The sequence below is a fragment of the Canis lupus genome, chromosome 12 (genome assembly GCF_003254725.2).
Source record: "Canis lupus dingo isolate Sandy chromosome 12, ASM325472v2, whole genome shotgun sequence".
Taxonomy (NCBI): Eukaryota; Metazoa; Chordata; class Mammalia; order Carnivora; family Canidae; genus Canis; species Canis lupus.
The window spans coordinates 42,890,892-42,916,019 of record NC_064254.1 but is presented as its reverse complement, the minus strand read 5'-3'; the positions used below and the strand labels follow the sequence as shown (position 1 = coordinate 42,916,019).

At 33.9% G+C, this 25,128-nt stretch overlaps 1 protein-coding gene across 7 annotated transcripts in view; it reads left to right on the top strand.

The window, feature by feature from the left end:
• Positions 1-25,128, top strand: part of IBTK (inhibitor of Bruton tyrosine kinase) — a 99,841-nt gene that overhangs the window by 34,867 nt on the left and 39,846 nt on the right. For 5 of the 7 annotated variants that reach the window (XM_025444349.3, XM_025444351.3, XM_025444345.3 and 2 more), the window contains 11 exons: positions 512-689; positions 1,897-2,496; positions 3,647-3,733; positions 4,542-4,624; positions 4,709-4,746; positions 5,195-5,291; positions 10,681-10,782; positions 13,162-13,279; positions 16,795-16,855; positions 17,644-17,765; positions 19,224-19,336. In XM_025444349.3, the coding sequence (XP_025300134.3) occupies positions 512-689; positions 1,897-2,496; positions 3,647-3,733; positions 4,542-4,624; positions 4,709-4,746; positions 5,195-5,291; positions 10,681-10,782; positions 13,162-13,279; positions 16,795-16,855; positions 17,644-17,765; positions 19,224-19,336 (1,599 nt within the window). The remainder of the gene's footprint in view (positions 1-511; positions 690-1,896; positions 2,497-3,646; positions 3,734-4,541; positions 4,625-4,708; positions 4,747-5,194; positions 5,292-10,680; positions 10,783-13,161; positions 13,280-16,794; positions 16,856-17,643; positions 17,766-19,223; positions 19,337-25,128) is intronic. The other 2 variants (XM_025444350.3, XM_025444348.3) reach the window with 1 other exon arrangement.

The following is a 25,128-nucleotide window of genomic DNA, read 5'->3' as shown; positions in this document are numbered from 1 at the left end:
TGTTTTAATGTCTGTCTTCTCTGCTAGATTGTGCACTCCAGAATGGCAGGGACATGCCTATCTTGTTCACTACTGTATCATTAGGGACAGATTGATGATCACTGCATCACAGTAGCACAGTATGGTCACTCATATATTTGGGACCAAATAACAAACTATAGGGATCCTAAGTTTATATATTTTTAATGCAAGCTGAGGAGTTTTAGAAGGTGGTGTAACACTAGATTTGCTTCTTAGAAAGTTAACTTTGGTGCAATGTGGAGGATGTTTTTGTTGAAAGGGACAAAATCATGGGTAATTGAGAATTGACCAAACAAAATTTCCTTTATAGTACCTATACTATACATAGGGTGCAAATTGTGTTGGGGGGCGGGGGAATATAATTCTTCAAAAGGACTTATATATGAAAGATACTTTCATATTTTATTTTTCTATTTTCTTTTCTCCTAAAGCATTTTAATAGTTTCAATAAAGCCTCCATTAATAGAAGTTTGTTTATTTTTCTTTTTAGCAGAGATTTTATCAAATCTTCATAATTCCTCATCAGATGTGTCTTGTGTCTCTGATATAAATAGTGTATACGAAAGAATTCGACTTGAGAAACTTACTTTTGCCCATAGAGCTGTTAGTGTCAGCACAGATCCAAGTGGATGCAACTTTGCAATCCTGCAGTCAGATCCTAAAACAAGGTACACTTGTATATATTAAATTTCATTTTTAGAAGGAATAATCACTGAGTTTTCCTTTTTTTTTTTTTTTTTTTTTTTCAGTAGCTCCTGGAGGAAATTTAATTGAAATGCTTTTGCCAAGACTTGTAGAAGCTTTAGACATAAAATCATGTTATCTGGAAAACTCAGAGGTGGAATTTGTTATAGTGGGAATGATAAGTATTTCTTTTAGTTTGTAAACTGGTATTTATTGAAAATACATATGTGCATGCACAAAATTTATAACTACTTTTTGATGTACTCTGGGTTCTCAAATTCTGAGAAATATAAATATTACACAGTTTGCAAAAATCTCTAATACTTGAATATGATAATTAACAAAAGAAGAGGTGGTATAGTCATCTGTAGGGTAGTGTGAATCTCAGTGCAAATATTCTCTAAGTTACATTAGTAGAGAGATGACAGGTTAAGATAAATGTCCAGGGTACTGTTGGAAAGAAGTCCTGGAAGTAGGGTGAACTTCCATTCTGGTTTGCCTAGGCCTGCCTGTCCCATATTTAGCACCAAAACTCTCATCTCCTGGGAAAGCACTCAATCCAGGGCAAACCAGGAGGATTGTTTCCCCTACCTGAAAGGGTGAAATGTGGATAGGGAAGGTGTGATAACATTTTTACAGCGCTAAAGAACCAGAGTTATGGACTGATTGTATATCTGTGTGTATATTTATTTTTCCTCCCTGAATTTCTGGCCTATTCTGGGATTTGACCTGAAGTATTTGCTCAGTTCTTTGTATATTTGGTTTTCTTCACTTAAAAGGATAAAGGATAAAAGAAAAGGATATCAAAGAAAAGGTTGAGAACTGTACTCTTTTCTGGATATTTTTAGTTTTATAGTCATTTGTGTTTAGTTATAGTCATTTAAAAAATTTCTATGGAAATACTCATTTACATTCTAGCATTTCCTAGTAGAAATAGAAAACTCTGCTTTTGAAGGAAAACTTGAATCTTGTCAGTTTAGTAAAAAAATATAAAAAGGAGTCACATTTTAAAATGTGATACAGTATCTAAGACTTTGCAGTATTCTTATATTTTCAGAAATGCCAGATTTAAAATTTTAGAAGTTTAATAGCTAAAAAATAAATTGTACTTTAAAAGGAGAATTGGCTAGGGATGGGATGCTTTTTTTTTCATTTTCTTGAAAGTAAAAATTATTTTTGTTTCATTTCTAGCCTTTATGAAATTCCAGCCGTATCCTCATCATCCTTTTTTGAAGAGTTTGGCAAACTCTTAAGGGAAACAGATGAAACGGACAATATTCATGATGTGACATTTCAAGTTGGCAATAGAATTTTCCCTGCACATAAATATATTTTGGCAGTGCGTTCTGACTTTTTTCAGAAATTGTTTCTTTCAGATGGGACTACTTTAGATTTTATAGATGTTTACCGGAAAGATGAAGATTCTGCAGGATGCCATCTCTTTGTCATAGAGAAGGTTCATCCTGACTTGTTTGAGTACCTTTTACAATTTATATACACAGATACTTGTGACTTTTTAATTCATGGCTTCACACCAAGAATAAACTTAAACAAAAAGCCAGAAGAATATCAGGGCACTATGAATTCACATTCAAATAAAATGCATTGCCATGAAGATAATCAGAAGTCAGCATTTGAAGTTTACAGAAGTAATCAAGCACACACAGTTAATGAAAAGCAAAAAAGCAAATCAAAGGCTTCCAATAAAGGGAAAAGTATTGGGGAAGATGATCCTGTAAGAATGTTGCAAAATGTTGCAAAGAAATTTGGTTTCAGTAATTTGAGTAGTAGGTATGGCTTCTTAATATCTGTCCTTGAACCTTATTATGAGCTCCTTTTAAAAATTCTTTTTCTTTGCTACTCGTCTTTTCCCGTCCCTCAGTTCTACCCCCATGTGCCTTTTTGTATGTGTTCTTTCTTCATTTTCTGCTAAAGCTATCTCTGTAGGACCCCCTGGATTAAAACTTTGGAGGCTGTTAGTGGGTGTGAACTCTATGTTGTTTGTGTAACAGGGATCTGGAATGGTAGGCGGTGTGGTATGCTGGAAAAAATACTATCTCTGGAGTTAGGCCTGTATTTATTTGCCTTTTGGCTCTACTAGTGACTAGCTGAGGCAGATTTGTTAGTTTCTTTGAACTTCAGTTTCTCAGTATTTAGAAGGGAGGGATAATAGTGGTTCAATTTGTTGGTATAGTTCTGTCCTACAGTATGTGTAAACTGCCTAAGAGAGATTTGTCATATAAACCATATTCTTTGGAATTCTTTTTTTTAAGATATGTATGTTGCTTGTGATAGTGTAATCTTATGTGTGGGGTAGGAGCAGAGAAGGAGCATTTATCAGGTTTCCTATTTAAAAACACTGAAGGGTTTTGTGCTATGGTTTTGGTATGTTTTTTGTCAGTAACCATATTTAATATGCATTTGACCCTTGAAAAACATGGGTTTGAACTGTGCAGATCCACTTGTATTCAGATTTTTTATGATAAATTCAGTATGGTACCATTAAACCATATTGGACATTTTCCTTAGGATTGTCTTAACAATTTCTTTTCTCTAGCTTTCTCTATTGTAAGAATACAATATATAATGCAAATAATATACAAACTACAAACATACAAGTCTACTGTATAAGTTATTGGGAAGGCTTCCAGTCAACATTGAGGTACTAGTAGTTAAGTTTTGGGGTAGTCAAAATTATATGCAGATTTCAACTCAGGTAGGGGGCATGGTGACTTTAATTTCTGCATTGTTCAAGGATTAACTGTACTTTGAATTCTAAGTAAAACTGAAGGAGAATAAACGATACTTCTTTATCACAGAGTTGAGTTTATTGAGATACTTTTTTAGGTGATATAAATTATATAATTATGTCCAGATGTAAATTGTTGGATTTTTGCTGTTGTTTTGGTCCATCAACTTAATTTTTATCTATTTTTGATAGGTTAGATGGAGTCAGATTTGAAAATGGAAAAATTAATGTTATTGAGAAGAAAACTGGTAATAAATCAAAGCTAAATCAGAAAAAATGGTAAGTTAGGAAATGAAGATAAACTTTCATCTGTAGATTTTGAGACCTAACTGTGAAAACAGCTCTTGTTACTGACCATACAAAGCAAAATATTTGAGTAGGTACCCTCACCTTTAGTAGTCTTCATTTCTAGAAGTGTTGGAGAGCTGTTGAGATAAATGGATAAAATGTTAACTATTCAATAAGACATTGAAACAGTTCATTTTTAAATTGGTTTTTAAGGAAGAAATTTTTAATTTTCCTTGCCCAAATTTTATATTATTCAATATGTAGGAAATGTTAGCCCAAAACCAAACTAATTGTCCCTCTTCATCATTATGATTATTTTCTTTAGTGTAAGTTTTTTAAGTAATAAATATACTATTCTCAATATGTTAGTTATTAAAAAGTTTTTGTTTTTAGGTATTTGTACTTTGTAGGGGAAAAGTTTTGGAGAAAGAGAAACTAGAGATATCTAGACTATTTCAGCAAAGAATATGTTGTAAAAAGAGGTGAATTAAAGACCTTTGACTATGATGTCACTTACTATTACATTATTAACACCTGGTCTGTAATGCAAAAGGAAAATTAGAAGACTTTTTTGAATACTTATCTGTATTCGGTTCCATTTACTATCTTTATTATAAGGTCCTTATTATCTTTACTCAAGTGGAAGGAGATAAAGAACTTTATTTGTATGTGTACCCTCAAGTTTGTTCTCTGCTGTCTTTAAGAGAAAATCAACTGAAGCCAAATCCTATAATAAATTTTCTGTTGGCTAAATATGTAAAGAAATCACTCACTTCAATTAAAAAAATTGTTTTTTCAGTTCCTTTCTATGTGATGTGACCATGAAATCAGTGGATGGAAAGGAATTTCCTTGTCATAAGTGTGTTCTTTGTGCTAGACTTGGTAGGTATACTTTTTATTAGTTGCTGATTTATTTGTTTTATTATTGTTTCACTGTCTAATGAATTATACTTTTTCTTTTCCCAGAATATTTTCATAGTATGCTGAGTAGCTCATGGATTGAGGTAAGATTTAAATTCAAACCACGTGGCTGGCAATCACACTTCTTTTTATTTTTGGGAAATTATGTACAAAGAAATTCAGAATGGGAACCTGATATTTTAACTCCATTTTAATTTTGTTCTAAACTTTATGCTGAAGCCTGCTGGAAAACAGCAATATTTAGAATTAAAAATTGTTACAGAAAAACTTCTTACAGTCAGAGTATCACCTTTTATTATTTGGCCATGTGTTTGGAATACCAGTGTGATTGGTTTTTGTTTCAATTTTTTTTCATATTCTCCATGTTACAAGGCATTTTAAAATTAAATGTATGTCATTGTAGATTTGTGTTTTATAAATGTTACTTTCTTTTGCATTTGACATGATTCCCAATTCAAAGTTTTCTGTACCAGTCAGAATATGGTAGTTTTTCATAATTTAAAATTAATTATTTTACTTTATTTTATTTAGGCTTCTACTTGTACGGCTCTGGAAATGCCAATACATTCTGACATACTGGAAGTTATTTTGGACTACCTCTATACTGATGAAGCTGTGGTGATAAAAGGTATTAATAAGAGGATGTTTTAGATATTTTAAGGTAAAATTGAATACGGCAAAGTCAACATGAATCTTAATTTCTACTCTAATTGAAGTAAACCGTCAACAGGGGCTTAATTTAGAATGAGCAATAGGGATGATTACTAATAGTAAAGGAATAGAAAAAGAAAAATTTTATTAACCTATGTGAAAATGAACTCTATAAGGATTATGTATAATGGTTGAGATTAGATTTAAGTTTCATGCCAGCTACTTCTGTGATTGAGATGAGAAACTGTCAATAGGGAATAGTTTTGACAAATATTTGACAAAAGTTTTTAAGTGTTTGTTTTTCCCCTGGTGATAATATCTCTGAAGTAAAAGAAATAGAATTGAATCAAAATTTAAGGAGAGATTGCATTTATATACTTTTTTTAAAGCACTACACCAATGTTTTAGTTACAGTGTCTTCAGTCATAGGCATGGTGAACTACTGTGTTCAATTGTATGTATATACCACATTTTGTTTTAATCCTTTCATCTGTCAATGGACATTTAGACTGTTGTATATCCTCGCTGTTGTTAATTTTGCTTCAGTGAACATGAAAGGGCAGATATGTCTTCAAGATCCTGATTTCAGTTCCTTTGGCTAAATATCCAGGAGTGGGATTGCTATATCATGGTAGTTCTATTTTAATTTTTGGAGGAACCTCCATATTGTTTTCCATAGTGGCTGTATCATTTTATAGTCCTACCAAGAGTGCACACAAGTGTTCCCTTGTCTCCACATCCTTGCCAACACTTGTTATTTTTTGTTTTATTGATAATAGCCATCTTAACAGGTGTTAAGGTAACATCTCATTATAATACTGATTTGCATTTTCCTGATAATTAGTGACATTGAGCACCTTTTCATGTATCTGTTGGCTATCCCTTGTGTCTTTTTTGGAGAAACGTCCTTTGCCCATTTTTTAGTTACTTTGTTTTTTTGCTGTTGAGTTATAAGAATTCCTTATATATTTTGGATATTAATCCCTTATGAAATGTGGTTTGCAAATATTTTCTCCCATTCTGAAGGTTGCCTTTCATTTTGTTGATTTTTCCCCCTTTGCTTTGTAGAAACTTTGTAGTTTCATGTAATTCCATTTGCTTATTTTTGCTTTTGTTGCATGTGGTTTTGATGTCCTATTCAGTAAACCATTGGCAAGACTAGGATCTTTTACCATTTTCTTCTAGGAATTTTATATTTTCAGGTCGTTTTTTTACATCTTTAATCCATTTTGAGGTGACTTTAGTGTATAGTGTGGGTCCAGTTTCATTCTCTTGCATATGGATATTTAGTTTTCCTAGAACTCTTTATTGAAGAGACTATTCTTTCCACCATTTTGTATTCTTTATGCCCTTGTTGAAGATTAATTGACTGTAAAATGAGGGTTTGTTTCTGGGCTTTCTATTCTATTCCATTGGTATATATGTCTGCTTTTTATGGCAGTACATTAATTTTTGATTACTGTAGCTTTGTAACATATTTTGAAGTCATGAAGTATAATGCTTCTAGCCACCTTCTTTCTCAAGATTACTTTGGCTGATCAGGGTTTTTGTGGTTCCATATACATTTTAGGATTGCTTTTTTCTTTCTTTTTTTTTTTTTTTTTTAAGAAAAGATTTTATTTTTTATTTATTCATGAGAGACACAGATTGAGAGAGAGAGGCAGAGATACAGGCAGAGGGAGAAGCAGGCTCCATGCAGGGAGCCTGACGTGGGACTTGATCCCAGGTCTCCAGGATCAGGCCCTGGGTAGAAGGCAATGCTAAATTGCTGAGCCACCTGGGTTGCCCAGGATTGCTTTTTCTATTCCTGTGTAAAATGTCATTGGAATTTTGATAGGATTTTGTTGAATCTGTAGATTGTTTTGGGTAGAATAGACATTTAATTACTTTTTTGGATAGTTCATTGTGCATAGAAAAGCAACTGATTTTTGTGTTGATTTTTGTATCCTGCAACTTCACTGAGTTTATTACTTCTAATAGATTTTTGATGGTATATTTAGGGTTTTCTAGATATAAGACCTTGTTATCTGCAGAGATAGTTTTACTTCTTCCTTTTCTATTGGATGATTATTTCATTTTTTTGCCTCATTACTCTTGCTAGGATTTCCAGTACTGTGTTGAGTAGGAGTGTCATGAGTGGGCATCCCTGTCTTGTTCCTGATCTTAGACAAATAGCTTTCAGATTTTTACTGTTGAGTATGGTGTCAGCTGTGGACTTGTCATAGATGGCCTAATTTATTATGTTGAGGCACAGTCCTTCTCTACCTAACTTGTTGAGTTTTAATCATGAATGGATGTTGAATTTTGTCTTATGCATATTCTGCATGTACCGAATTGATCATATGATTTTTGTTCTTTATTCTGTTAAGATAGTATCACATTCATTGATTTGCATGTATTGACCATCCTTGCATCCAGACATAAATTGTACTTGATCATGGTGTATGGTCTTTTTTAACATGCTATTGAATTTGATTTATTAGTATTTTATTAAGGATTTTTGCACATATGTTCATCAGTGATACTGTACTGTGATTTTCTTCTCTGGTGGTGTCCTTGACTCCTTTTGGTATCAGGATAATCCTGGCCTCATAAAATAAATGTAGAAGTGTTCCCTCTTCTTCAGTTTTTTTTTTTTTTTTTTTTTGGGGACAATTTTGAGAAATATTGTTTTTAATTCTTCTTTAAATGTTTGGTAGAATTCATTCACAAAGCCATCTGGCCTAGGGCTTTTCTTTTTGGGGGAGATTTTTGATTACAGATTCAGTCTCCTTACTCTGTTTTTAGTCTATTTAGATTCTGTTTCCTCATGATTCAGTCTTCATAGATCATGTGTTTCTAGGAATTCATCTATTCTAGGTTATGCAATGTGTTCGCTTATAATTGTTGATATTAGTCTCTGATAATTTGCATTTCTGTTATATCACTTGTAATGTCTTCTCTTTCATTTAGAATTTTATTTTGGGGGATCCTTTTTCTTAGGCTACTTAAGGGCTTGTTAATTTTATCTTTTCAAATAACCTTAGTTTCATTGACCTTGTTTTTATGCTGCCTCTAGGTCATTTATTTCTGCTCAGTTTTTTTTTTCTTTTAAGATTTTATTTATTAGAGAGAGAGAGAGAGAGCATGAGGGCAGGAGAGAGGCAAAGAGAGAGGCAGACTAACAGACTCCCTGCTGAGCACAGATTCCCAATCCCAGTGCCTCCCAGGACCCTGAGACAAAGTTAGATGTTTACTGACTGAGTCACCCAGGCACCCCTCTGCTCAGTCTTTATTATTTTCTTCCTTCTGCTGACTTGGGCTTTGTTTCTTCTTTTTGTAGTCCTTATTGTGTAAAAACCCTAAGGTGGTTTTTTCAAGATCTTTCTTTTTCATTAAGGCATTTATCAGTATTAATGTCCTTGTTAGAACTTCTTTTACTGCATCCTGTAAGTTTTGGTATGTTGTATCTCCACTTTCATTTGTCTCAAGATATTTTTTGCTTTCTCTTTGATTTTGTCTTTGATTTTGTTAATTTTCACATATCTACACATTTCCCCTATACCCTCTTGTTATTCTAGTTTGATGCCACTGTAGTTGGAGAGGATAGTGGTATCATTACAATTTTCTTAAATTGTTAAGGCTTGTTTTGTGGCCCAATATATGATGCACTCTGAAGAATGTTTTATGTGTGCCAAGAAGGATTTGTGTTTTGTTTTTGTGAATGGAATGTTCTGTATACATCTGTTAGGTTCATTTGGTCTGTAGTGTTGGTCAGGTTTGATGTTTCCTGGTTGATTTTCTTTTTCCATGATCTATCCATATTTGAACATGAATATCTATATTCAAGTTCTTTTATTGCTGTACTGATGACTATTTCTGCCTTCTTGTTATGTCTTCACATGGCCTTTCCTGTGTGTGTGTGTGTGTGTGTGTGTGTGTGTGTGTGTGTGTGTGTGTTTAGGGAGTGAAGAGGGAGGGAGGTAAATAGATACCTCTTTGATACCTCTTTCCTTAGAAGGACCCTAATCCTATTGGACCAGGGCCCTACCCTTATAACTTCATTTATCCTTAATTATTTCCTGTGAGGCCCCATCTCCAAATATAACCTCACTGGAAATTAGGGCTTCAACATGTGAATTTTCAGGGGACACAAACATCCAGTCATAACAATATCTCTTTTCTAACTTAAAAACCTTTTTTGATCTGCTTCTTGTTTGCTCTCTTGTCATTGTCTCAGTCAGCTTCAATGTTAAACAATTGCTACTGATTCTTTTTAGTAAATGCCCTGAGAGAAGAGGCTGTTCAGACCAGCAAAGCTTTAAGTCAGGTCAACCTTCCAGTGGGGATTTCCAGGGAACTGTCAGACATGTCAAATAATGAGAATTCTTTGATAATGTTTCTTTATAACTCTTCTACCTCCTTTAATGGTGGTTCTTTTCCACTATGATTGCAGGGTTATTGGTTTTTAAGACTACTGTGGAGGAGGGGAAAGGAGGATTTAAATAGAAAAAGCTACAGTGTCCCACCACTTACTGTTTTTACCAAGATTCAGCCATTTTTCTTGAATCAACACTCCCCAGGTCATTGCAAGCCTTTGGCTAATTTCTAGAATTTTGAAAAAGTTGATTTTGACAATTTTCATAGTATCTTCATTGCTTTTGTGGAGAAGAGGAGTTCTAGAAGTAGTCCTTAGTTTGCCATTCAGTGACTTCACCTCTTCCTCCTTTGTTAAAAATGATTTTTCTACATTTTTTCTTCTTAGTCTTTTTTTTTCCCTTCTATTGTGGCTTTGTTTTGTTTTTGTATTTATGTTGCTATTCTGGCAGTGGCTCAGGGTTATTGCTTAGGGCCATTAGTAATGCTCAGAAACAAGAAGTTTATTTTAAATTAAAGAGCATCCTATGGATTAAGAAGACAATGTACTTTTAGGCTTTTTATTTAAAACAAAAATGATCATCTAAGAGTATTATTCACCCCTTTCTCTCTATATTTTCTTAACATATATGCTATATGTATTTAACATATACCTACATAATAAACTTGATGCTGAGATTTGAATTTTCCCTGTATTTATTAGATTGAGAAATACTTATCTAACAACATGGGAGATTTTAAATAGGCAGGCATTCTAGTAGCCTTCTAGGCTAAAAAGATCAATTAAAGTTGCCCATTTTATGTTCTGGTGTGAACCAGGGCATTTTGGTGTATTTCTCTTCAGCTTTCTACTTACAAGGTAGAAAATTCTCACATTATTGCTGTTTATCATATTTGCATTGCAACATTTAGAAAATAGTCATAATCTTCTTTGTGTCTTAATGAATTGAAACTTTTTTCATAAGTGTAATGTTTACAAAATAATAGTTCTGTTTATTTTCTTTTTTTAGAATCTCAAAATGTGGATTTTGTTTGTAGTGTTCTTGTGGTGGCTGATCAGCTTCTTATAACTCGATTGAAAGGGATTTGTGAAGTAGCATTAACTGAGAAACGTGAGTATTTTTGATTTTTTTTTTTTTTTTTTTAAGTATTTTTGAATTTGACTGTTAACCGTGTTTTCAGGTCGATAAAGGATTATTCAGTTGACTTTATGATGCCATTTGTGGAAAACTGCGTCATTATTTTTTTGAATCATGAAAACTGTAAAACATTTAAACTATTTTGCGTCATTGTAAGTAAGCACGTTCTATTTCAGATGCATTAATATGTGAAAATAAGTCCATCTTATAATTGAATGTTAAGTTTTTTAAACTGTCATAAAACCTTGAATCATGAAGATTATAGGAACTTTATTTTGAAATTTCAAAGATGAGCATTTGAAAGGAATTTTTTCCTTTTGCCCTGGTCTTAGCTGTAGGTCTGTGTTTAGCTACCTCTTTCTTACTAGTCACTGGAATTTTTATATAATGGTCTCATTTATATATTTGATCAAAACACATCTCTTTTGTTTTAAACTCTTTATTTCTTTCTTTGTTATTTCATTTAATAAATACTTCATTATTTCAGTAAATTTCGTTGCTGTCTTTTTGAACATTTGAACATTAAACTTTTGAAACCCAGAGCTATTTTTTGTTGTTTTGTTCTTTACATCCAAGTTTTTTCATTTGACAGAACTGCTGCATCTTAATTATATTTATTGATCACATTTCCCCCACCTTTTTATTCTGTCACTCTGCTAGCTGAGATCACTTATCCATCCCTTCTGTGTAGGGTCACAGTAATCTTTTAAGTCCTTTTTCTTTCTACTTCTCTCTTTTTTAATCTTCCTGTTGGAAGTAATTATGTCTTCCTCTCTTTAGATATTTTTAATTGCTTACTCTAGGTTACAAAAGATTATAATTTTATCTTTGTTCATTTTCATTGTCACACTGCCACATGAAGGGATTTCCTGTCAGAATTTTCTAATTTGTAATTGCTGATAGTTTGTCTTAGCTCTGGTGTCTTATTTACTTACTTTTCTTGAGCTTTATGGAATATCTTCTCCTTGGTTATCAAAAAGAACAATAGTTCTAGTGTTTTAAGCTAGAAAATGGAAATGTTTGTTGCATTCTTTATTTTAGTATAACAGGAATAAAGTATACATATTGGAGATATTTTCAGTTGTTCAAATGACTTTCCTGGCACTGCTTGTATTCTTTTTTGGCCCATGCTGCACAACTGTCTTATCAGTGAATATCTTGATTTTCCTAGAACCTAGTAAGAGAAGGGTTCAACAGAGGTGTGGCCTTTTAGTATTGGGCAGTCCTTGTTCCTAGCTGAACAACTCTAGAGTTTTTATATGATCCATTTTTATTTTTGCGAAAGGGGAGACTTTGGGTTCATGATTAGTTGAAATTTTAGGTTTGGTTAGGAGTGGAGCAGACTATTATGGATTGTAGTTATACCTTTTGACAGAGTTACAAGGAAGAAAAAAGCATGTGGAGTAAGCCAGGTGTAGAAAACAGGTGTGTTCTTCTGTTCATTAGAACTCACAGTAAATAAAGAATGGAGGGGTTTGAGAAATCCAAGTTACGTGCTAGGTAGATAGAATATTCTTAGATGGCCTCTAGCAAAATAGGACACTTCATATATAAAGTACTAAGATTGTAATCAAATCAAGAATCTTTGGTACAGTGTACCAGATTCTGCACTGGCATGAATAATGAATACATGGCATGAATACAGTGTTATTTAAATGTAATTATTTTTCAAATATATAGTGTGTATATGTGTTTATGTAAATACACCCATACAAATTCTGATGGATTACTCAGTGTAAATATATTTTATAGGCTGATTTCATCAGTGTATCTTAGTCTTCTTTTGTACATTACCCTTAACGTGACCCCTGGCTTTTTTTAATTTTACTTTTTATTTTAAAATATATTTTTAAAAAAATTGAAAGTAATATCTGTGCCCAAAATGAGGCTCAGACTCCCCTCAACATCAGGAGTTGCAGGCTCTACTGACTGAGCCAGCCATATTCCTAGATTCTCTTAGTCTTAAGATCTTTTTAGTTTCATAGGAGAATAACTATTCTGTGCTATATAAATGAAAAGGAAAGTTGTTTATCTGTGAAAGTTAAAACTACTGTAAAAATGTTAGGTGGAAGATGGTCAGTTGTAATGTGTGTTTGCTTTTAGGTGACACTGTAACATGTCATTTTTATTTTCTTTTGGTGTGCTTATTTCTCCTCATAACCAGTCATTTAAAATTGGTTTGGCACATTGGGATGGAAAACCGCATTCTATATTTGCTCTAGTATACATTATTTTTTAGCAAGAAACTACTTCCTTGTTCCTAATGTTCAAACCTGACAACTTTAAAAAATAAGTATATTGTATTTGTTTTAGTAATATGGCTTTTATCTCATTTTGACTCTTTTTTTGTAGTTACCCTTAAGAATGCTACTATGGTACTGGAGTTTGCAGCAATGTATAATGCTGAACAATTGAAACTGTCTTGTTTGCAGTTTATAGGACTGAATATGGCCGCTTTACTTGAAGCAAGGTAGGTTGGGTGCATACATTATATGACCATTGTGAAAGCAATTATTTATATATTATAGCTGATATGTTACTAATTTAAAAAGGCATAATGATAAATTGCAGATTTGTAGAAAATAAAAATTTTGAGGATTCAGTCATTCCATCAATATTTAAGTGCCTCATATATGCCAGCTACTGCTAAGATACAACTGTCAACAAAACAGACAAAATCCTTGGACTCAGTGGAGAGCTTACAGTCTTGTTGGAAATTCATGAAAAAAATATTATTACTAGTATATTTTTTATAGTGTACATATCTCTTGTCTGGGTTGATTTACAACTGTAAAGTTGTAAAAAAAAAAGGTAGCAATGTTACTTTGGCTTTTGGAAACTATGTAATACTAAATAGGATAACATTTAATTGACATGTAAGCATGTGAAAAATTTGTTATTAGTTTATTTCCTTTTCTCCTTGTATTTTTCTCTTTGGATATTTCTTTTCTTTTTTCTTTTTTTTTTTTTTTTTAAGATTTTTATATATTTATTCATGAGAGACAGAGAGAGAGAGAGAGAGAGAAAGAGGCAGAGACACAGGCAGAGGGAGAAACAGGCTCCACGCAGGGAGCCTGATGTGGGACTCCATCTCCGGTCTCCAGGATCAGGCCCTGGGCTGAAGGCGGCACTAAACCGCTGAGCCACCCGGGCTGCCCCTCTCTTTGGATATTTCTTATATTACATATTGCTTCCTTAGTCAATCTTAGGCCCAGCAGATGGCCTGAAAACTTAGTTGGTTTATTTTGTTGCAAGCTTGATGAATATTCAAGTCTTTATGTTGGAATCAATGAATAATGAAATGATTCTTATAAAAAGTGACACATTTTACATAAAACAATTGGCTAAATATATACACTCTTTTTATAAGCTAGTATTTCATATTATGGATGTTTACTTGGATTAGAAAAATTTAATGCTAATAATTTAGGAGTTATTAGATTTTTTTAGAATCAGGGATCTTGGAAATTTTATCCCATGTCTTCAACTGTCTTAGTGGAATTGTTTAAGGAAATAAGTTTACAGATTTATTTAACATAAGGTCAAATTTCTATTACTACAAAGTCGGTGAGAAAAAATGTTTTGGTGAACATAGAAGTTTTAGATGAGTCAATTTGCATTTTTTTCAGTTTGCATTTTTGAAGCTTTAGTATCATTTCATTCATTTATTTATTTATTTATTTATTTATTTATTTATTTATTTTTTTAATTGAGAGAGTGAGAAAGAGTATGAGTGGGGTGGGGAGCAGAGGGAGAAGCAGACTCCCCGCTTAGCATGGAGCCTGATGATGGGCTCGATCCCTGGACTTCTGGCTCATGACCTAAGGCATGACACTTTTAACCCACTGAGCCACCCAGGCGCCGCCGTATTTTTCTTAGTCATAATAATGATAGCAAATACTATGTGCCAGGGAGCATTCAAAAAGTATTATGTAGATCTCATTTGATTTTCATGAAAACCTTCTGAAGAAGTAGATTCTGTTTATATCCTCTTATTACTGATGAGAAAATGCAGGAACCCTTTTTTGGCAATCAAAATCTTGATCCATTTAATTTATTATAATGGTAACAGGTTTTTGATATCTTACCTTTCAAAGACAGGATAATCTTTAATGAAACTAATGTTAAAATATGATTGAAATAAAAGGTTCTGATTTTTAGGTGAATCACTAACAGATTCTTCAGTCTAGTTCCTTTTTTTTTTTTTTAATTATTTATGATAGTCACAGAGAGAGAGGCAGAGACACAGACAGAGGGAGAAGCAGGCTCCATGCACCGGGAGCCTGATGTGGGATTCGATCCCGGGTCTCTAGGATCGCGCCCTGGGCCAAAGGCAGGCGCTAAACCGCTGCGCCACCCAGGGATCCCCACTAACAGATTCTTAATAATTGTTACATATAGTTCAATTCAGAGGAAATTCTTTTCATAGTATAATGCTTTGTTATTTTGTAGAAAATGCTTTTCAAATGCAAATTAATGTTATGGGATAACAGACAATGTGATTTTAAAATGCCAATAGTATTTTAGTATCAGAACCTGGCTAGGGTTTCGTAATAAATTTCTTTGCTGATCTTATATTAATAATTGTAATCAAAGCAGTTTTTGCTTGCCAAATTAAGCTCATTCAGTTTGTCAGATAAGAATCAACCAAAATGCAAAATAAGTACCAAATCTATCTATAAATATCATATTGGAAAATGATGTGTCTCACTGCCATTGTTCAATTGTTATGTTGTGACAGGTTAGTCAGGTGAACCATTAAAAAAGACACATGTGCTGTGGTGATGTCTACTTGTGTAATTTTACATGAGTAGATATGTGTAACTCAGATTAAAACAAAGATTGTACAGATATAATTATTCCTTATCAAATATGTTTCCTAGGAGTGTAGATAAATATGTAGAGATGTTCAAAAAGGAGAGCTACACCGAAACTGATAGAACATCACAAGTTAATTATCGTTAAAATGTTAAAAACTGATATTTTACAGAATAGACAAGTTGTTTTGCACTTGTAAAAATAGTTTAAATATATTTTAAAATGTAAACTTTTTCACTGATGCCTTAAAATTATCTCTTTGGAACTTGAGAGTTCCTTGAAATCTACTTTGAATGCAACTGATCTAGTCCAAACATTATTTTATATGTCGTGAACATACTAAAGTCCAAAGAAGTGAAGTGCATTGCTCAGAGGCATTCAGGTAACTGTGAGTGATAGTTCTAGATAAAATTCAGGTATCAGGCCATTGTATTATGTCAATATAGTGTTCCTTTTGTAGTTAAAGATTGGAAGGTTGGAAAATGAATATGTGTAACCCCTGACTTTCCATGATTTGACTTAGGATTTTTCCACTTTACAGTGGTGTGAAAGTGATACACATTCAGTAGAAACTGTACTGCAAAGTTTGAATTTTGATCTTTTCTCCATGCTAGTGATAAGTAGTACGATATTCTCTGGTGATCCTGGGCTGGGAGCCACAGTTCCCAGTGACACATAGGGTCACAAGGGTGTAAACAACTGACACACTTGTTTAATATTTTCAGTACAGTAATTAATAAATTACATAAGATATTCAATATTTTGTTATGAAATAGGCTTTACATTAGATGATTTTGGCCAACTGTAAGCTAATGTATATGTTCTGCGCACATTTAAGGTAGTTTAGACTAAGCTGTGATGTCCAATAGGTAGGTATATTAAATGTATTTTTGACATAAGAGATTTTTAATTTATGATTTATTGGGATGTTGAGGAAGAACTATAGTATTTTGCTATGATATAAATGAGTGATAGAAAAATCCTTTCTAAGAGTTGTTTTATTGAAGGTACTTGTATATATATAATGTGGTTCATTTAAAATATATAACTATATATACTTCCAAAAAGAATTTGTAATAGCTGGCATATTGATTTTAAAAATAACTGTTACTTATTCAGCAATGTAAATTAAGTCCTCAAGATAGAATTTTTTATCTTATTTTTTAGGTCTCTTGATGTTTTAAGTGATGGTGTTTTGAAGGATCTTTCTGTGTTTTATAGAAAAATGGTAAGGTTTATTATTTTTTTTCCAATAATATAATAAAACCAAAGTAGTACTATATTATATTAGGTCACACTTCTCAATGGAATAATTTCCTAATGAATTCTAATATATTAGGATCTTTTAAAAATGAGGACATAATTTTTTTTATAGATCCCACAGATTAGTGTGATAATCAAAAATTGAAAGTATTCAATGATAAAATTATCTATTTTAATTCCTTCCTTTTTTTTTTTTTTTTTTAAAGATTTTATTTATTTATTCATGAGAGACAGAGAGGCAGAGATACAGGCAGAGGGAGAAGCAGGCTTCATGCAAGGAGCCCAATGTGGTACTTGATCCTGGGACTCCAGGATCACACCCTGGGCCGAAGGCAGGCACTCAACTGCTGAGCCACCCAGGCATCCCTATTTTAATTCCTTTCTAAATGAAAGTTATTGAAAGCTTTTTGAGTCTTTCATTATTTGTTACTATACCAAAGTTTAGGATAGTACAAAAATAAGGATTCACATGATCCCTAAGAAATGAATTAATTTGGATGTGATAATAAGATGGAGCTTTTTTTTTTTTTTGGACAGTTTTTTGGAATAAATGAATAAATCTAACCAATTTCTTTCCATTGTTGTAAACCTTGGACTTTGGAAGTCATTAGGCATTGTAGACTTTTCCTTGTTAATGTAACCACATATCAATATAAACAAGTGGGATTTACCTATTATTTTAAAAGTCTTTACAAATCTTGTATTTAAAAAGGAACACCTTTTTCTTTTTTCTTTTTTTTTAAATATAAATAGATTCCAGCAATGGATAGAAGAGTCATTACACCATACCAAGATGGACCAGATATTAGCTATTTGGAAGTAGAAGATGGAGATGTCTTTTTGAAAGAAGAAATAAATATGGAACAAAATTATTCGTAAGCTCTGTTTCTCTTTTTCCCTCCTCTCCTTCCTCTCCCCCTCCTCAATCTTTGACACTCTTAACAGCTTTATACTGAAAAAGAAAAATTGGAGAATCCTGACATAAGTATATATTTATATTTATTCTTAGCCTTATTATAAGAAAGTAAGTGTATAACTGTTTACAGATGTAACAAAATTAAGTATAAATATAGAAGGAATACAGCTTTCAAATTAAAATGTCAAATTGAATAAGTGCATTTATCTTAGCTACCTTCCCAAACCCTGCTGAAATTATGATAAAGAAATAAGAAAGGCATATTGCACTAGAGCAGGGAGAACAGGAAAGGAGAAAACAGCAGTTAGGAGATGTACAGTTTTGGAAGTTGGAAAGTGGTTGCTGAGAGTGTAATGACTTAGAACAAAAAGAAAACTAAAGCAAAATTCCAGAAAGGCTTAAGAATTAGAGGTACCAGGTTTATGACAACCAGGTTAAGTGATTAGATTTGGAAAAGAGCATTTTTTGAGATTCTTTTTTTTTCTTTTTTTTAAGATTTTATTTATTTATTCATGAGAGAGAGAGAGGGGCAGAGACACAGGCAGAGGGAGAAGCAGGCTCCAAATGCAGGAAGCCTGATGTGGGACTTGATCCCGGGACTCCAGAACCATGCCCTGAGCCAAAGGCAGACTCTCAGCCGCTGAGCCACCCAGGCATCCCTTGAGATTCTTTCAAAGAGCATGATCTCTTTCTGAACCCCATTCAACCAAGTGATTGCCCCTCCTGTGCCCCTTTCTTGGCAGAAATATTTGCCCTCTGGAGAGTTTGAACCTAAGAGGAGTGCATCAGCTCTCTATATAAAATTTTCTCTATAGAGAACCTTACTGGTTCAAGATAGGACCTACAGTGACTGACATTTGGAAATCCTCCAACAAAATATCCCAGGTTCTACAGTATCTCCCTATAGTGTAGCCAACCATTTGACAAGCCGAATTTAGAATTTCCAATCTGGGTGTTAGGCTCCTTTATCAACTGGTTACAGAATTACTTTCCTCTACTTGATAAATGACTTGTTAAAATCTTTAGGCATTCAAGTCACTTACTATGTATACTGTATAGCTCACTGAGAAACTGCTCTTGGGTTCCAGAGGTCTTTTTTAACCCTTTTTCTGGAGTTTGTTAGCATTTGGATTGCTTAAAGTTTCTGATAACTGATTTTACTTTTCAAATTATTTTCCTATATACGATCTTATTTTACAGAAATAGTAGAGTTAGAACAAGTTAAGAGTATCACACTGAGGTTCATTGAAACAGAGTAATTTGCTCTGGGCCACATAGATAAATGCAAATAGAGCATGCATATTTTTGTGTTCTCTGTTTGACTAAAATGCTATATATACTCAGAATTTGTAGTTCTGTTGTTAATCCGTAACTTATTTCTAAAAAATGCATTTTATATATTTGCTCTTTTTCATAGGGAAAGTATGTTCAAGAAGGCAAAAACAAAAGCAAAAAAGAAGCCGCGTAAGCGTTCAGATAGTTCTGGAGGTTATAACCTTTCAGATGTTATTCAGAGTCCACCATCTACAGGTTAGTGAAAGTGTCTTAGGATTTATTTCCTGATCTAATCTTTCAAGTCTGTTACCTAATTCATTTAACACATATTAAATACTATTGCATGTCATTTGCCAGGCCTACTGCAATAGAAAATAGTCTTTGTCTTAGGGAGGCTACAGAAAATGATAGTATATTTTATTTTATTTATTTTATTTTATTTTATTTTTATTTTATTTTATTTTATATTTTATTTTATTTTATTTTATTTTATTTTATTTTATTTTATTTTATTTATTTTTATTTTATTTATTTATTTATTTTATTTATTTATTTTTTATTTTTATTTTTTTAAAGATTTTATTTATTTATTCATGAGAGATACACACACACAGAGGCAGAGACACAGGCAGAGAGAGAAGCAGGCTCCATGCAAGGAGCCCGACGCGGGACTCGATCCCCAGTCTCCAGGATCACGCCCTGGGCTGAAGGTGGCACTAAACTGCTAAGCCACCCGGGCTGCCCTATTTTATTTTTTTGATAGTATATTTTAATAATCTGATTGAAGTTTGCTTTGGAAACACAAAAGAAGAGCCCATATTAGTCTAAGAAGATCAGGGAAGACTTCTTAGAGGAAAATGATATGTGAGTTGGATCTTGAAGAATGAGGAGTTGGCCAAGAAAAGGAGGCAGGCTGATAGACATACTAAGCAAAAGGGGCAATATGCTCCCAAGACTAGAGGCCCTAGAAAGAACTGCAAATTTCTTATGCCTATGGTTTAGCATGACTCAGCCATATGGAGTATGTGCATATAGGTGGTAGTCAAAAACTGGTCAGATATAGGAGGTATTTTATGCTAAACTAAGGAATTTGAATTTTATTCTGAAGGCTATGGGTAGTTGATGGGCTTTTTTTTTTTTTTTTTTTGACTGACCCAGCACAGAGCCCAATGTGGGGTTTGATTTCACAACCCTAAGATCACAACCTGAGCTGAAATGAAGAGTTGGACACTTGACCAACTGAGCCACTCAGGTGCCCCTAGTTAATGGATTTTTAAGGCATATGATGTGAGTGGTTAAAATTTTTTAGAAAAACTACCCTGTCTAGTGGCATAGAGAGTTAGAGATAGGCAAAGCATGACAGAGATACTCTTATCATATAGATCCATTTCATTTATATATCAGTGCTCCAAGCAAGATGCCCTTCATTTGCATTAGGTTATAATCCAGTGATATAATATAACACATTTCATATCTGTGCATTATGTGAGCTATTTGAAAGTAAAGGTTATGTAGTTTTTCTAAATTTTTTTCCCAGTTTATTTTGAAAAAAATTGTATATATAACTTTCATTCAGATTGTTAGCCTCTTACCACATGTTTTCTAACAGACTTTCTGTTGCATGCTCTCTTCCCTTATCCTCCAGGCATTCTGTACATTTTTTTTAAAAGATTTTATTTACTTTTTCATGAGAGACAGAGAGGCAGAGACATGGGCAGAGAGAACCAGATTCCATGCAGGGAGCCGATGTGGAACATGATCCCGGGAATCCAGGATCATGCCCTGGGCTGAAGGCAGGCGCTCAACCACTGAGCCACCCAGGCATCCCTCTATACACTTTTTTATAGATCCACTTGGAAGTTGTAGGCATGACAGTTTGATATGAATTAATACTTATATGAATCTCCTAAGAATAAGGATATTCTACATAACCACAATATTGTTTTCACATCTATAATATCATTATCACATCTAAGACAATTAACATTAATTCACTAATATTACCTAGAATTATAGTCTCTATCCAGATATCCCTAATAGTTTAAGAATACTTTTATAGCCTTTTGTGTTTTATCCTTAAAAATGACCTGGTATCTTATGAAGATAGACATTGCCTTTGCTTATTAATGTCTCTTAATTATTGCAGCACCTCTCATATCTTTCTGTTTTGTTTTCAAAAGTTCAGATCAGTGGTATAGACTATTATTCCACATTATAGATTTATCTGATTAGATCCAGATTAAACTATCTAATAGTTTCTTAATAGTTAATAGTTTCTTTAGATGAAAATATGGAAGTATGACCATAAAGTAATGAGACTACAGTATGGCTTTAAAGAATGGTATGTATGTCTATGGCAATAAGACATAAATAGGTATAATTTCTATCAGCAGTATTTTCATAGTCAGTCAGCCTGATAAGGTACTTCAAAAAATACAAGTGCATACTGTTTGTGTCCCGGTGGGGGGAAAAAAAAAGTTTCATTCAGGGCAGAGAAAGAGTATCTTTTTATGTTTAACATCGTCTACAAGTGAGGTACTTGATGTGTTTGGTAATGTTCAAAGGATAAATAATGTCAAGAATAATTGTTTCAGGTAACAAAAAGAAGATATAAAAAAAGATACTATATCTAAATTGGTTGATTGAAGCGCTGACGATAGATCTTTTGCATTCACTACATCTCATTCCTGTTTTAGGACCTTTCATGACGTAAAATTCTGTGATTTTGTGTTCTCTGTGTTACATGAGTTAACCTCTAGTCCTTAGAAGGACACATGGGTAGACACATGTAAAGATGAATAAATGGATAGACAGATAGTCATGAGACTAGTGATTTTCCAGTTACCTAAAAGACTTAGGACAAAAGCAGGTATTTGGATTTGTTTGTTTGTTTGAGAGGCCATGAGGGATGAGGGAACAAAAGAAGAGGGAAAAGGACAGACTCTGTACTACATACAGAGCCTGATGTGGGGCCAGATCCCAGGACCCTGAGATCATGACCTGAGCGGAGATCAAGACTCTTCCAGCTTAGCTGACTGAGCCACCCAGGTGCCCCTAGTTGATTTGCTTTAAATAGTGGTATTATTAGTACGTATGCTAGAATCTTAGCATTTCAGAGCTGGGAGAGACATTAATAGTGAAAACTAATTTATGTCCCTTCCTTTAAACCTGAGGAAATAAGCTCAGAAAACTTCAGTGATTTGAAGTACAGACAGACAGAAATAGAATTTATTTTTTCAATTCCAATTCTGTATTCTTTATGCTGTACCACTCTGTGGCCAAAGTAGATAATGATTGAAAAGTCAAATTTAGTTGGGGGCCAAAAAAGTCCTGTTTGGAAGTAAATTTATTTGTGTTGATCTCTTAACGTTAGACAAAAGACATTCTGTGAAAATGTTTTATATTAAAAATAATTGTTGTCTACTTTAAAATATCCCCTTTATTCATTAGATTTATTTCTAATTGACTTTTGGGAGCATTCTGGCATTAAATATGCTCTTTAAGATAAAAAATTGCTACTGGGGCCCCTAGGTGGCTAGCACTTGACTCTTTGTTTCAGCTCAGGTCATGATCTCAGGGTTGTGAGATCTCAGGCTCCATGCTCAGTGTGGAGTCAGCCTGGGATTCTCTATCCCTTTCCCTCTGCCCCTCCTGGTTATGTTCTCTCTCTAAAATGAATAAATGAATAAATAAATCTTTTAAAAAAATTTTGCTGCTCATAAAAACATTGAAAAGATTGGGGGGGGGCGTTGCTGAACGTTGCTTTCAGACTGTTTTAGCAGTAAAAAAAGCATATATCTTGTCAAAGTGATTTACTTTATTTTTTATTGGTGTTCAATTTACCAACATACAGAATAACCCCCAGTGCCCGTCACCCAATCACTCCCACCCCCCGCCCTCCTCCCCTTCTACCACCCCTAGTTCATTTCCCAGAGTTAGCAGTCTTTACGTTCTGTCTCCCTTTCTGATATTTCCCACACATTTCTTCTCCCTTCCCTTCTATTCCCTTTCACTATTATTTATATTCCCCAAATGAATGAGAACATATAATGTTTGTCCTTCTCCGATTGACTTACTTCACTCAGCATAATACCCTCCAGTTCCATCCACGTTGAAGCAAATTGTGGGTGTTTGTCATTTCTAATAGCTGAGTAATATTCCATTGTATACATAAACCACATCTTCTTTATCCACTCATCTTTCGATGGACACCGAGGCTCCTTCCACAGTTTGGCTATTGTGGCCATTGCTGCTATAAACATTGGGGTGCAGGTGTCCCAGTGTTTCATTGCATCTGTATCTTTGGGGTAAATCCCCAACAGTGCAATTGCTGGGTCGTAGGGCAGGTCTATTTTTAACTCTTTGAGGAACCTCCACAGTTTTCCAGAGTGGCTGTACCAGTTCACAGTTCCCTTTTCTCCAGCATCCTCTCCAACATTTGTGGTTTCCTGCCTTGTTAATTTTCCCCATTCTCACTGGTGTGAGGTGGTATCTCATTGTGGTTTCGATTTGTATTTCCCTGATGGCAAGTGATGCAGAGCATTTTCTTATATGCATGTTGGCCATGTCTATGTCTTCCTCTGTGAGATTTCTGTTCATGTCTTTTGCCCATTTCATGATTGGATTGTTTGTTTCTTTGGTGTTGAGTTTAATAAGTTCTTTATAGATCTTGGAAACTAGCCCTTTATCTGATATGTCATTTGCAAATATCTTCTCCCATTCTGTAGGTTGTCTGTTAGTTTTGTCGACTGTATCCTTTGCTGTGCAAAAGCTTCTTATCTTGATGAAGTCCCAATAGTTCATTTTTGCTTTTGTTTCTTTTGCCTTCGTGGATGTATCTTGCAAGAAGTTACTGTGGCCGAGTTCAAAAAGGGTGTTGCCTGTGTTCTTCTCTAGGATTTTGATGGAATCTTGTCTCACATTTAGATCTTTCATCCATTTTGAGTTTATCTTTGTGTATGGTGAAAGAGAGTGGTCTAGTTTCATTCTTCTGCATGTGGATGTCCAATTTTCCCAGCACCATTTATTGAAGAGAATGTCTTTCTTCCAATGGATAGTCTTTCCTCCTTTATCGAATATTAGTTGACCATAAAGTTCAGGGTCCACTTCTGGGTTCTCTGTTCCATTGATCTATGTGTCTGTTTTTGTGCCAGTACCACACTGTCTTGATGACCACAGCTTTGTAATTCAACCTGAAATCTGGCATTGTGATGCCCCCAGATATGGTTTTCTTTTTTAAAATTCCCCTGGCTATTCGGGGTCTTTTCTGATTCCACACAAATCTTAAAATAATTTGTTCTAACTCTCTGAAGAAAGTCCATGATATTTTGATAGGGATTGCATTAAATGTGTATATTGCCCTGGGTAACATTGACATTTTCACAATATTAATTCTGCCAATCCACGAGCATGGCATATTTTTCCATCTCTTTGGGTCTTCCTCAATTTCTTTCAGAAGTGTTTTATAGTTTTGAGGGTATAGATCCTTTACATCTTTGGTTAGGTTTATTCCTAGGTATCTTATGCTTTTGGGTGCAATTGTAAATGGGATTGACTCCTTAATTTCTCTTTCTTCAGTCTCATTGTTAGTGTATAGAAATGCCACTGATTTCTGGGCATTGATTTTGTATCCTGCCATGCTACCGAATTGCTGTATGAGTTCTAGCAATCTTGAGGTGGAAGTCTTGTGGGTTTTCTATGTAGAGTATCATGTCATCAGCGAAGAGGGAGAGTTTGACTTCTTTGCCAATTTGAATGCCTTTAATGTCTTTTTTGTTACCTGATTGCTGAGGCTAGGACTTCCAGTACTATGTTGAATAGCAGTGGTGAGAGTGGACATCCCTGTCTTGTTCCTGATCTTAGGGGAAAGGCTCCCAGTGCTTCCCCATTGAGAATGATATTTGCTGTGGGCTTTTGTAGATGGTTTTTAAGATGTTGAGGAATGTTCCCTCTATTCCTACACTCTGAAGAGTTTTGATCAGGAATGGATGCTGTATTTTGTCAAATGCTTTCTCTGCATCTAATGAGAGGATCATATGGTTCTTGGT